Consider the following 14,458-nt stretch of genomic DNA (forward strand, 5'->3'; position numbering starts at 1 on the left):
GATACGCAAGAAACTTAGCCTAGTAAACTAGACCCACCCGCCTAGCGGCCAAAAATATTTTTGCCTACGAGTGGGTCTAGCCTCGCACCATATAAACAAAACACCCCGGGGATCAAATCGTGCCCACCAATCACAACGCAAGGTTTTTGTTTGGATTCTTTGGGCGGGCTTTTGCAGGAGTGACGACAAAGCTGCGCGACGCTGGAGAAAGCACAACAGGAAAGATGGCTACGGCTAGTGAACAGCGCGCGTTTGACTCCGCTTTGGAATCAGTTTTAGAAGAATTAGACTTGGAGTTTTCGTTGAAACATGAGCAGGAAGAGGCTCGCCGCTCATTCCTTTTCAAGAAGGACGTTTTCGCTGTTTTGCCGACCGGCTATGGCAAAAGTCTGATCTACCAGCTGGCTCCGCTCGTAGCCAAAAGGATGGGGCTAGTTTGTGCAGTACGAAGAATTAATAAACAGCTTTGAAACATTACTTTTTGATTGTTTCTTATTTTCCCATTATTTTAAATTGAAGGGAAATTATTTCACCAAACACCACTAAATAAAAACTCGCAAAAACAGTTTAAGCAAACCCTTGAAAAACACTTGAAAAAAAAATGAGTGTAAGTTAAGTACGTGGTACAGACTCCAAACTTCTTAATATCTAGAACCTGTTTATTAATTAATACGCATTTTGAAAAATTATTTATTTCAAGGCCTCCCCCACCGCTTTCTGTCGCTCTGACTACGTCACAGTCACTGTTGCACTGATTGGTCAGAGCGTTGGCCTATACGCACAGAGACAGTTTGAAAGACAGCGGGCTGTTCCTCCCACACCCGTCGGAAATGTCTACGAGCGAGGCCAGACTAAATATTCACATTTAGTCTGGCTTGCCAGGCTACAAGAAACTCTCAAGCGAAACCATAATAAAACTGTTAAAAAAGCGGAAAGCAGCAGGTACCCTCTCCCTTTCGTCCGTCTTCGGTTCTCACGGCCGTCGGTTTATTTTTAATTTACAGGTCAACGTTCCACTTTTTTCTCAGGACACCGATTTTGTTCGAAGGCAGCAACCTTCTGTTTTGAACGCCGCCTTTGTGTGTGTGTTAACTGTTCATGAGGAAGATGGAACGTAGGCAAAAACAAGTCTGATGTGTTTCTTATGCCTTAGACATCGATTTGGCATGTGAATTAAAGATGTATTTCAGTGTGTTTAGAGCTCATTGGTGTTCCATACCACACATGCCATGTTAACGCGTATTTACACACGTACAGCACGCAGAGGAGCGACGCGCAGACTGTGAAAAACCTCCTCTACGCGTCGCGCGCGCAAAGCTGCGCGTCAGTACATGCTGATTGGTTGAACGAGGAAGCATATCAGTTAGTATCTGCGGAAATGTTGAGAGTTTTTTGCGTCTCTTCTCAAGCGAAACCATAATAAAAAAGTGTTAAAAAAGCGGAAAGCAGCGAAGACTCCCTTTCGGCCATCTTCGGTTCTCACGGCTGTCGGTTTATTTTTATTTACAGGTCAACGTTCCACTTTTTTCTCAGGACACCGATTTTGTTCGAAGGCAGCAACCTTCTGTTTTGAACGCAGCCTGTGTGTGTGTGTTAACTGTTCATGAGGAAGATGGAACGTAGGCAAAAACAAGTCTGACATGTTTCTTATGCCTTAGACATCATTTTGGCGTGTGAAATAAAGACGTATTTCAGTGTGTTTAGGGCTCATTGGCTTTCCATACCACACACGCCATGTTAACACGTACAGCATGCAGAGGAGCAATGTGCAGGCTGCAGAAAACCTCCTCTACGCAGCACGCGCTGATTGGTCGAACAGGGAAGCATATCCGTTCACGCCTGCGGAAATGTTCAGAAGAGACGCAAGAAACTCTCAAGCGAAACCATAATAAAACTGTTAAAAAAGCGGAAAGCAGCAGGTACCCTCTCCCTTTCGTCCGTCTTCGGTTCTCACGGCCGTCGGTTTATTTTTATTTACAGGTCAACGTTCAACTTTTTTCTCAGGACACCGATTTTGTTCGAAGGCAGCAACCTTCTGTTTTGAACGCAGCCTTTGTGTGTGTTAACTAGGGGTGTGTATTGCCAAGGACCTCACAATACGATACGCATCACGATACATTATTGCGATATCAAAATTTTGCGATATATTGCGATATTCTACATAGTTCACTGAAAAATGTAAAATGCATTATGCATCTTAAAATCCAAGTTGTATGTACATCAGATCTCATCTCATTATCTCTAGCCGCTTTATCCTTCTACAGGGTCGCAGGCAAGCTGGAGCCTATCCCAGCTGACTACGGGCGAGAGGCGGGGTACACCCTGGACAAGTCGCCAGATCATCACAGGGCTGACACATAGACAACCATTCACACTCACATTCACACCTACGGTCAATTTAGAGTCACCAGTTAACCTAACCTGCATGTCTTTGGACTGTGGGGGAAACCGGAGCACCCGGAGGAAACCCACGCGGAGAACATGCAAACTCCACACAGAAAGGCCCTTGCCGGCCACGGGGCTCGAACCCAGGACCTTCTTGCTGTGAGGCGACAGCGCTAACCACTACACCACCGTGCCGCCCCTGTACATCAGATGATAGTGATAATTCATGGGACACACTGAGTCAAAACAATGTAATTCAAATTATCCATGCCATTTTACTGTAACTATACAAGCGCAAGTTACAACATATTTGCAGGAACAACACACTGTCTGAAACACATTGAAAAGTGCAGTGTGCATCTTACACTACGTTCACACTGCAAGGCTTAATGCTCAATTCCGATTTTTTTGTGAAATCCGATTTTTTTGTGAGGTCGTTCACATTAACAGATATATGCGACTTGTATGTGATCCTCAGTATGAACGAAAAGCGACCTAAAAGTGTTCCGCATGCGCATTGCAGGATACGACGACGTCACACGCAGTGAGCATAGCCAGTGTTTACGGAAGTAACCTAAAGTTTCCTGTGTGTGACAGTAGCCAGCATGGAGTACCTGGCGATGATGCAGTTGTTGTTCCGACGGAGCCAGAACATGCACAATAGCCTGATGTTAAGGAGGAGGTTGAGAAGAAAGAGGGCAAGGGTTTTGGCTCAGGCGTTCTGCGGGGTAGTGATTGCAACCTCCATTCAAAGGAACGTGTGGGTGCGGAGTCAAATCAAATCAAATCAAGTTTATTTGTACAGCGCTTTTAACAATAAACATTGTCGCAAAGCAGCTTTACAGAATTTGAACGACTTAAAACATGAGCTAATTTTATCCCTAATCTATCCCCAATGAGCAAGCCTGTGGCGACAGTGGCAAGGAAAAACTCCCTCAGACGACATGAGGAAGAAACCTCGAGAGGAACCAGACTCAAAAGGGAACCCATCCTCATTTGGGCAACAACAGACAGCCTGACTATAATATTAACAGTTTTAACAGGTATAACCCTCAACTGTCCTCATGGGGCCGTCCTTCACAGGAGTGGGGCGATAAAACTCCGACCAGACACAGGGCACCAGGATGGATCAAGCAGGTCCGAGGGGCAGAAGAGGCCAGCATCTCAATCCCAGGATCAACATGTAACTCAGAGGGACAGATGGGGGGGGAGAGAGAGAGAGAAAGAAAACACGTTGTTAGGTATGCCCTAAAAATGACAAGTATTAAATCTGTGTGGTAGGCTCGCAGAGACGAGAGTCTTTACATCAGGCATAACACACAATGGCATGTTAATATGGTAAAAAATATATCATGACCTGCTCTGGCTGGATGCTTGATTGGGTGATGGGAGCACACTCCTCAGCAATGATGAGATGCAGATGGGACCCTTAGGCCTGGCCAAGACAATTCAGTTACATTTCACCGGGTCTGGGACATGCGACAGAATGTCTGACGGCCGATTCCCTGCAGACTACGATAGCCAGTCGAGGTCCCCACTGTCTCCACCAAAAGATTTCCTGTTGACTCCATGTAACTCAGAGGGACAGATTTGGGGTGGGGGGGAGAGAAAGAAAACACAGGTGGTTAGGTATGCCCAATGTCACCTGAATAAGTAGGAACAGTATACATATTGCACCGAGTACAAGCAGGGACTCCGGCAACTAACTATGACAGCATAACTAAAAGGAGAGAGCCAGAAGGTAACACAGGCATGAGGGAGCCCCGGGACATAAAGCAGCCAGCCACTACACCGTCAACAAACTCGAGTGAGCAAGCGAGTGGGGACTGACAGCATCCATACATCCCAGTTTACCAAAACACTATGTCTGAGGACCCTCCAGATCTACTCCTTTACCTCATAAACACCATTAACAAAAGGCTTGACTAAACAGATATGTTTTCAGCCTAGACTTAGAGTCGCATTGATGTCATGCGCCATGTTGTTGTAACTTTTTTTGAGAGACCCGCCGCCTACTTCAGCGCAGAATAGTGACGTTTGTGGCTTGTTGATGACGTGTAAGTCGGATGAATGCGACCTGGTGGTTCAGACTGAAGTCGCATATGAAAAGATCGGATAGGAATCGGAATTAGGATCACATATCCAAACGGCCTGGGTCGGATTTGAAAAAATCGGATCTGTGTCGTTCATATTGTCAATAAAAGATCGGATACAGGTCACATATGGGCGAAAAAAATCGGATTTGAGTCACTTCAGCCTGCAGTGTGAACGTAGAGTTAGTCTCCCTGAGCACAATTATGAAACAAAGTGCAGTGTGGGTCAGTGTCCACACACTGAAACTGAATTGAAACCTCAGTGAATCAAGTTTCTTCTGAACTTAGAGTAAATACTCAAAATAAAATGCAATGTCTCACACACACTAAAATTGAAATTGCAAAATAAAGTGTAGCTTCTTGCCTTTGGCCTTAAATGACAAAATTAAGTTCACAGTTACAGTAAGTCACACATCACTGAAGTAGACAGGAGGACTTTGGCGCTGTCCAGTGTAGTTTGCTTCGGGTTGGGTTTCGGTGGCTCCGGCTGAGCTAATATGTCGGGGTGGTGTCGTGCTAAGTAAGTTCGCAAGTTTGTTGTGTTACCCGAGTATCTAATTGGAGCGAAACAGGTTTTGTAAAGTGCATACTCTTTGTCCAGCTCACTGTTTTTTTCTCCTTTCCTTTGGAATCCAAAGTACCTCCAAACATCTGCCTTAAAGTTTGGCGGCGTCTCTAGGTTTACGTTAACAGCCATGCTTGCTTGTTTTTTTCCCCTCACTGCAACCGCCGGGGAAAAAAGAGAAGATGAAGAGTGCCTTGCAGTGAGGTAGCGGCACAGCGACACCTCGCGGAGCGGAGGTGCGGAAGTCGTACTGGATTTACAACACGTCTGAAACATGATTTATTATTTGAAAAAATATCGATATTCAAATTTTGAGTATCGATATTAAATCGGAAGACAAAGTATCGCAATATATCGCCGTATCGATATTTTTGCCCACCCCTAGTGTTAACTGTTCATGAGGAAGATGGAACGTAGGCAAAAACAAGTCTGACATGTTTCTTATGCCTTAGACCAGGGGTTTTCAAAGTGTGGGAGAGTCAGCCCCCCCCTCAGAGAGCAAATAAACAACAGCACCCCCTTACAATTTTTGTTGTTGCTATACTTAATGTTCCATTCGTATTTTTAAAAAAAATGGTTGTTGTACACATTTTAAATATCTGTGCTTTTTAAAACATCTTTTTTATACATTTTAAACGTCTGTGCTTTTTTTTTTTAAACATCTTGTTTTACACATTTTAAACACATAGCATCGTTAGCTAGCACCTCTTGGCAGACAACACACTGTGGCAGTGGAGCATCTTCAGATCCAGTCCATGAAAATCCAAACTTTAAATAATCGTGGTCATACTTCCTTCTTTTGTTGCTTGGCCCAGACTCTGTCTCCTCACTCACTGTAGCTTTAGGTACTAAAAATCGATCCATTTTGTCTCTGACAAAGGCTAGCTGAAGTTCGCTAAATGTCTGCAATAGTAACTTATTCTGGTTTATTTTTCCTCACGTTGCACCCCCCCGAAGAACTCTGGCGCCCCCTAGGGGAGGCATGCCCCACACTTTCACAACCGGACGTACGATTTTTTGGCCGTGCAATTTTTGGCGTTTCCCAAATCGCTGCGTTTTTTTTGGTCATGGAGAAAGACGCACGTTGGCCATAGGTTTGTCTTGCAACCTGAAAAAAAAACGTAAGCGCCCGTAGAGTTTGTTTGACATGACAAAGAACCTCTGAGGCCGGTCTACGGCTCGAAAATCAGCATGTCACATGCTGTGCGTTTCTTGCGTTTTTTGCACGTAGACCGGCCATAGGAGCCACCCACGTGCAATGAACCGGTGCTACAGGTGCTCTAGCCCCTGCCCCTTTTCTGTTTGCTGTCCAAAGTGCCCTTTTCGTAGGGACTGTTTTGTTGCTTTTTTTAAAAAATATTTGTAAAAGATAAGTTAGCTCCAACATCAATATTCTCTACAATTTGACAATAATACATGAAATTATAGATTTATAAAATAACGTTTTTCTATGTAAATGCGGGCATCAATCCGTGACGTCATGCATTCAGTGAACCTCCGTGCAGAAAGCGCATGCAGGCGGTTGACAGTGGGAGACAGTGCGAGGAACGGCATGGTAAGGTCACACTGAAAGTCTCCTTTCATTTCTTATCTGAACATGCAATACTGTGCAGCTTAGAACACAACAGTAAATGCGTAGGGTTGTTTATCATTTAATGAAGCCGCCTAGGCTATATTTAAACCGTTTGCTCCATCCATTTCATTAACGTGGCAGATTCGGAAACTTTAGTTTGAACGACAGCGTTAATAACATATTCTAGCAGCTTTGAAAACTTAAGGCTGAATGACGACGTCCACAACATATTCTATCAAGACACACAGAATGTTCAGTTGCAATTGAAATTTAGTTTTCAATAAAGTTAACTTGTGTGAAAAGTTTGTTCCAAGTGCCCTTTTTTGAATGTTGAGCCCCTGCCCCTCCAAAGGTCTTTGCACAGCCCTGGTAGGAGCACGTACGGCCGGATGTGACCTAGGCTATAGGGTGTTTTCACACCTGGTCCCCTTTAAAGGAACCAGACTCAGTCCTCTTTAAGTGGACCAACAGAAAAAGAACTCAGTTCTTTTTGTGTTCACACTGTGAATTTATTACAAAGAGGACTGGGTTCTCTTTCTAGTCCAGTTAAGCTTTGATGGGGCCTCAGTCCTCTTTCTGTTCACACCAGGTCCTCTAGAGCCCTCAGACCCACAGTGCACGGAATTCTGGGTAATTTTTTCTTGAATCAAAATGTCTGCTGCCATGCTTGCCCTGCTGTATTCTTTGATCAAAATAGTGCGGATTAAGGAAAATAAATTTATTCCAGCGGCTGTGGTAAGTTCCAAAAGGAAGTTGAGTTTCCCTGCTACAGTCACGTGACCAACTACGGCAAACGAAGGTGGTCAAACTACAGTGAAAAAGGCGAAGTGAACCCGGTGCGCTTTTTGTTCACAATGCGCAGATTAGGCGAACCGTACCGTTGATTTTTAGCGAACCGTACGGAGACCACCTCCTGAGGTGGTCTCAGTTCGGTTCGCTTTAAAGGGGTCTGGGTACGGTTGGAGTGTTCACATATGCGCAAAAAATGCTGAGTCATCGATCTGAGTTCAGTTAGATGGCTGAAAGGGACCAAGTGTGAAAACACCCTTAGACATCATTTTGGCGTGTGAATTAAAGGGTGTTTTCACACTTGGTCCCTTTCATATGTGAACACTCCAACCGTACCCAGACCCCTTTAAAGCAAACCGAACTGAGACCACCTCAGGAGGTGGTCTCAGTACGGTTCGCCTAATCTGCGCATTGTGAACAAAAAGCGCACCGGGTTCACTTCGCCTTTTTCACTGTAGTTTAACCTTCTTCGTTTGCCGTAGTTGGTCACGTGACTGTAGCAGGGAAACTCAACTTCCTTTTGGAACTTACCACAGCCGCTTTACAGTTCTCTGAACTTACTGACTGATGAGTCGGCCACAATAATATAACTATATTTTATATATTTATATATAAATATATAAATAAGGGCGGCACGGTGGTGTAGTGGTTAGCGCTGTCGCCTCACAGCAAGAAGGTCCTGGGTTCGAGCCCCGGGGCCGGCGAGGGCCTTTCTGTGTGGAGTTTGCATGTTCTCCCCGTGTCCGCGTGGGTTTCCTCCGGGTGCTCCGGTTTCCCCCACAGTCCAAAGACATGCAGGTTAGGTTAACTGGTGACTCTAAATTGACCGTAGGTGTGAATGTGAGTGTGAATGGTTGTCTGTGTCTATGTGTCAGCCCTGTGATGACCTGGCGACTTGTCCAGGGTGTACCCCGCCTTTCGCCCGTAGTCAGCTGGGATAGGCTCCAGCTTGCCGGCGACCCTGTAGAAGGATAAAGCAGCTAGAGATAATGAGATGAGATATATAAATAAATATATAATATAATATAATAAATTTATTTTCCTTAATCCGCACTATTTTGATCAAAGAAGACAGCAGGGCAAGCATGGCAGCAGACATTTTGATTCAAGAAAAAATTACCCAGAATTCCATGCACTGGGAGTCTGAGGGCTCTAGAGGGCCTGGTGTGAACAGAAAGAGGACTGAGGCCCCATCAAAGCTTAACTGGACCAGAAAGAGAACCCAGTCCTCTTTGTAATAAATTCACAGTGTGAACACAAAAAGAACTGAGTTCTTTTTCTGTTGGTCCACTTTAAGAGGACCGAGTCTGGTTCATTTAAAGGGGACCAGGTGTGAAAACACCCAAAGACGTATTTCAGTGTGTTTAGAGCTCATTGGCGTTCCATAACCTACACACACGCCATGTTAACGCGTCTTTACGCACGTACAGCACGCAGAGGAGCGACGCGCAGAGCGCGGAAAACCTCCTCTACGCGTCGCGCGCGCGCGCATCAGTACGCGCTGATTGGTCGAACGGGGAAGCATATCCGTTCGCGTATCCGGAAATGTCGAGAAGAGACGCAAGAAACTCTCAAGCGAAACCATAATAAAACAGTGTTAAAAAACAAATAATCAACAATAACAAGAAATGGGGCAATTTGAGGATCAGTTAGCAGAACAAGTGCGACGTTATAAGCACTTATACGACCCTTCTTCAAAAAATTACAAGCACAGTGAGGTGGTGCTGAAATCCTGGAAGGAAATCGGAAAAAGCCTGGGCGAGGATCCGGAGGTGTGCATGAAGAAATGGAAAGCAATCCGAGACAAATATGTGCGTCTGAAAAAAAAATTAAAGAGCAGAAACGGCGACTCAGGCCCGGATGAAGACAAAGAGCCGGAGTATTGTATGAGGTTGTCGTGGCTCAGCGGATTTATTAAACACCGAGACACAAAGAGCGACTTTGTCCCGAAGAGCGAATTGGCAGGATGGGGGAGGGGCACAGTGCAGCACGCGCCGTGCAGCGACGACGAGTCCGCGTGCTCGGAAGTGTCGTCAGTGAGTCAGCCAGTGAAGAAAAGGAAGCGCGTGCCCAAAGGCGAGGACATTTCCGACAAGATCTCCACTTTACGGCAGGAAATGGTGAACTGCACAGCTCTGGTGTCGCAGCTGAGCGCCATCACCGAATCCCGACGGAGCAGCGACGAGTTTTTCACCTTTGCCCAGGCTGTAGCCGACTCTCTCCGGAAACTCCCTCCTGAGCGGGTGGAAGCAACCAAAGTGAAACTGTTTACTGTGCTCGGAGAAGCACACAGTGCAGCCAGACATTAGAAATAAATCTATACTCCAGATCTATATATTTTTGTTTGATGTCATGCACAAATAGCCTCTCTAACAATCCCTGTTTTTACAACACATTTCCTTCCATCCATCATCTGTACCTGCTTTATCCTGTTCTACAGGGTCGCAGGCAAGCTGGAGCCTATCCCACCTGACTATGGGAGTCAGCAGGTCATCGCAGGCCTGACACAACCATCCACACTCACGTTCACTTTAGAGCCAGCGATTAACCTAACCTGCATGTCTTTGGACCCGGACGAAACCTGTGCAGACACGGCGAGAACATGCAAATTCCACGCAGAAAGGCCCTCGTTGGCTGCTGGGCTCGAACCCAGGACCTTCTTGCTGTGAGGCGACAGTTCTAACCACTACACCACCGTGCATTCTTACACAGTAACATATAATAATAACAACTATTTTTATATTAAATAAAGTAAATGGTTCATAACTTTTGGTGTTTCATTCATTTTTGTTTTAGTACAGTAGCTCTACCAACATGTAGCCACAGTTTTATGGCCCTTTTCCACTACCCTTTTTCAGCTCACTTCAGCCCGACACGGCTCGCGTTTCGACTACCTCAGAGCAGCACGACTGAGCTCGCTTCAGCCTTACTTAGCACCCAAAACTCGCACGGTTTTGGAGTAGGGCTGAAGCGAGCCAAACCGAGCCGAGTGGGGCTAGGGGCGTGAGGAGACACTCCCCTGTGCACTGATTGGTGAGGAGGAGTGTCCTCACATGCCCACACACGCCCCGCGAGCACGCTGGGATCTGTAAATACCGTAAACCCGGAAGAAGAATAATTACGAATTACGAGAATTATGAAGCCTTATGCGCCTCGCCTCATCTATACGCTCTTGCCAGTATCTGTTGTCGGTGACAACAAGCCACAGCACCAAGACCAGCAACACTAACGACTCCATGTTTATTGTTTACTATCCGGGTCATGAGACTGCCGCTTAAAAGATCACTGATGTCACTGTTTGTGCCGCCTAACGACATCACGTGACGTCCACCCACTTTTGCTAACTCTACCCAATGTGTCCACCCACTTCCAGCCAGCACGGTTCAGCGCGGTTGTAGTCGAAATACAACTCCAACAGCCCCACTCAGCTCGACTCAGCCCAACTCAGCCGTGTTGGTAGTGGAAAAGCGGCATTAGTCAGGTATACAGTCATGGCTGAAAGCGTTGGCACCCCAGATTTTTCCAGAAAATGAAGCATATCTCCCAGAAAATTATTGCATTTACACGTTTTGTTATATACATGTTTATTACCTTTGTGTGCACTGGATTAAAAGAAAAAGGAAAAAAAGCAAAATTGATACAATTTCACGCAAAACTCAAAAAATGGGTCGGACAAAATTGTTGGCACCCTCAACTTAATATTTGGTTGCACACCCTTTGGAAAAAATAACTGAAATCAATCGCTTCCTATAACCATCAACAAGCTTCTTACACCTCTCAACTGGAATTTTAGACCATTGTTCTTTTGAAAATTGCTCCAGTTCTCTCATATTTGAAGGGTGCCTTATCCCACCAGCAATTTTAAGATCTCTCCACAGGTGTTCAATGGGATTCAGATCAGGACTGATTGCTGGCCACTTTAGAACCCTCCAGTGCTTTCTTTCCATCCATTTCTGGGTGCTTTTTGAGGTATGTTTGGGGTCATTGTCCTGCTGAAAGACCCATGACCTAGGACACAAACCCAGCTTTCTGACACTGGGCCCTACGTTGCGACCCAAAATCCCTTGATAATCTTAAAATTTCATGATATCTTGCACACAGTCAAGGCATCCAGTGCCAGAGGCAGCAAAACAACCCCAAAACATCTTTGAACCTCCACCATATTTGACTGTAGGTATTGTGTTCTTTTCTTTGTAGGCCTCATTCCGTTTTCAGTAAACAGTAGAATGATGTGTTTTGCCAAAAAGCTCTATCTTGGTCTCATCTGTCCACAAGACGTTTTCCCAAAAGGATTTTGGCTTATTCACGTACATTTTGGCAAACTGCAGTCTAGCTTTTTTATGTCTCTGTGTCAGCAGTGGGGTCCTCCTTGGTCTTCTGCCATAGCGTTTCATTTCATTCAAATGTCAACGGCTAGTTCGCGCCGACACTGATGCACCCTGAGTCTGCAGGAGAACTTGAATACATTTGGAACTTGATTGGGGCTGCGTATCCACCATTCGGACAATCCTGCGTTGCAACCTTGCATCAATTTTTCTCTTTCGTCCTCGTCCAGGGAGATTAGCTACAGTGCCATGGGTTTGGAACTTCTTGATGATGTTGCGCACCGTGGACAAAGGAACACAAAGATCTCTTGAGATGGCCTTGTAACCTTGAGACTGTTGATATTTCGCCACAATTCTGGTTCTCAAGTCCTCAGACAGCTCTCTTCTCCTCTTTCTGTCCTCCATGTTTAGTGTGGTACACACAGACACACAATGCAAAGACTGAGTCGACTTCTCTCCTTTTTATCTGGTTTCAGGTGTGATGCTTATATTGCCCACACCTGTTACTTGCCACAGATGAGTTTAAACAAGCAGCACAGGCTTGAAACTAAATAATTTACCCACAATTTTGAAAAGGTGCCAATAATTTTGTCCGGCCCATTTTTGGAATTTTGTGCGAAATTATGCAAATTATTATTTTTTATCTGGTTTTTTTTTGTATTGTTTCAATACACACAAAGGAAATAAACGTGTTTAAAAAAACATGGGTAATTGCAATCATTTTCTAGGAGAAATACTTCATTTTCTGGAAAAAAAAATCTGAGGTGCCAACACTTTCGGCCATGACTGTACGTGTGGCGGCCCGGGAAAACCTTTCACATGCAAACTCTACACAGAAAGGCCCTCGTTGGCCGCTGGGCTCGAACCCAGGGCCTTCTTGCTGTGAGGTGACAGTGCTAACTACTACACCACCTGTGCAGTCTTATACATCTCATCTCATTATCTCTAGCCACTTTATCCTTCTACAGGGTTGCAGGCAAGCTGGAGCCTATCCCAGCTGACTACGGGCGAAAGGCGGGGTACACCCTGGACAAGTCGCCAGGTCATCACAGGGCTGACACATAGACACAGACAACCATTCACACTCACATTCACACCCACGGTCAATTTAGAGTCACCAGTTAACCTAACCTGCATGTCTTTGGACTGTGGGGGAAACCGGAGCACCCGGAGGAAACCCACGCGGACAACATGCAAACTCCGCACAGAAAGGCCCTCGCCGGCCCCGGGGCTCAAACCCAGGACCTTCTTGCTGTGAGGCGACAGCACTAACCACTACACCACCGTGCCGCCCCAGTCTTATACATAATAATAACTATTTTTATATTAAGTAAATGGTTCATAACTTCTGGTGTTTTATTCATTTTTGTTTTAGTACAGTAGCTCTACCAACAGTTTTAGTCAGGTACTGTATGTGTGGCAGCCTGGGAAAACCCTTCACATGCAAATTCCACACAGAAAGGCCCTCGTTGGCCACTGGGCTCGAACCCAGGACCTTCTTGCTGTGAGGCAACTGTGCTAACCACTACGCCACCATGCATTCTTACACAGTAACACCTAATAATAACTTTTTATTTTAAATAAATTAAGTGGTTCATAACTTCTGGTGTTTGATTCATTTTGGTGCAGTAGCTCTACCAACATGTAGCCACAGTTTTAGTCAGGTATACATGTGGCGGCCTGGGAAAACCCTTCACATGCAAACTCTACACAGAAAGGCCCTCGCCAGCTGCTGGACTTGAACTCAGGACCTTCTTGCTGTGAGGCGACAGTGCTACCGGTAACTACATACTACACCACCATGCATTCTTACACATAATAATAACTTTTTATAATAAATAAAGTAAATGGTTCATAATTTCTGGTGTTTCATTCATTTTTGTTTTACTACAGTAGCTCTACCAATATGTAGCCACAGTTTTAGTCAGGTATACATGTGGTGGCCTGGGAAAACTCTTCACATGCAAATTCCACACAGAAAGGCCCTCGTTGGCCACTGGGCTCAAACCCAGGACTTTCTTGCTTTGAGGCAACAGTGCTAACCACTACACCACCGTGCATTCTTACACAGTAACACATAATAATAATAACTATTTTTATATTAAATAAAGTAAATGGTTCATAACTTCTGGTGTTTCATTCATTTTGGTACATTAGTCCTACCAACACGTAGCCACAGTTTTAGTCAGGTATACATGTGGCAGCCTGGGAAAACCCTTCATATGCAAACTCTATACAGAAAGGCCCCTGCCAACTGCTGGCCTTGAACCCAGGACCTTCTTGCTGTGAGACGACAGTGCTAACCACTATGCCACCTGTGCGTTCTTACACAGTAACACACAATAATAATAGCTATTTTTATATAAAATAAAGTAAATGGTTCATAATTTCTGGTGTTTCATTCATTTTGGTGCAGTAGCTCTACCAACATGTACGGTAGCCACAGTTTTAGTCAGGTATGCGTGTGGCAGCCTGGGAAAACCCTTCACATGCAAACTCCACACAGAAAGGCCCTTGCTTGCTGCTGGGCTCAAACCCAGGACCTTCTTGCTGTGAGGCGACAGTGCTAACTACTACACCACCCATGCATTCTTACACAGTAACCCATAATAACTACTTTTATATTAAATAAAGTAAGTGGTTCATAACTTCTGGTGTTTCATTTATTTTTGTTTTGGTACAGTAGCTCTACCAACATGTAGCCACAGTTTTAGTCAGGTATATGTGT

At 45.1% G+C, this 14,458-nt stretch overlaps 1 protein-coding gene across 1 annotated transcript; it reads left to right on the forward strand.

The window, feature by feature from the left end:
• Window positions 1-8,923: 8,923 nt before the first annotated feature.
• Window positions 8,924-10,171, forward strand: LOC132872899 (uncharacterized). The gene has a single exon (XM_060908015.1). The coding sequence runs from the start codon at window positions 9,034-9,036 to the stop codon at window positions 9,712-9,714; it is 681 nt and encodes a 226-aa protein (XP_060763998.1). The 5' UTR covers window positions 8,924-9,033; the 3' UTR covers window positions 9,715-10,171.
• Window positions 10,172-14,458: the final 4,287 nt, after the last annotated feature.

The sequence above is a fragment of the Neoarius graeffei genome, chromosome 24 (assembly GCF_027579695.1).
Source record: "Neoarius graeffei isolate fNeoGra1 chromosome 24, fNeoGra1.pri, whole genome shotgun sequence".
Taxonomy (NCBI): domain Eukaryota; kingdom Metazoa; phylum Chordata; class Actinopteri; order Siluriformes; family Ariidae; genus Neoarius; species Neoarius graeffei.

Coding starts and splice junctions, on each gene's coding strand:
- LOC132872899 (XM_060908015.1), top strand. CDS start 9,034: ATGGGGCAATTTGAGGATCAGTTAGCAGAACAAGTGCGACGTTATAAG.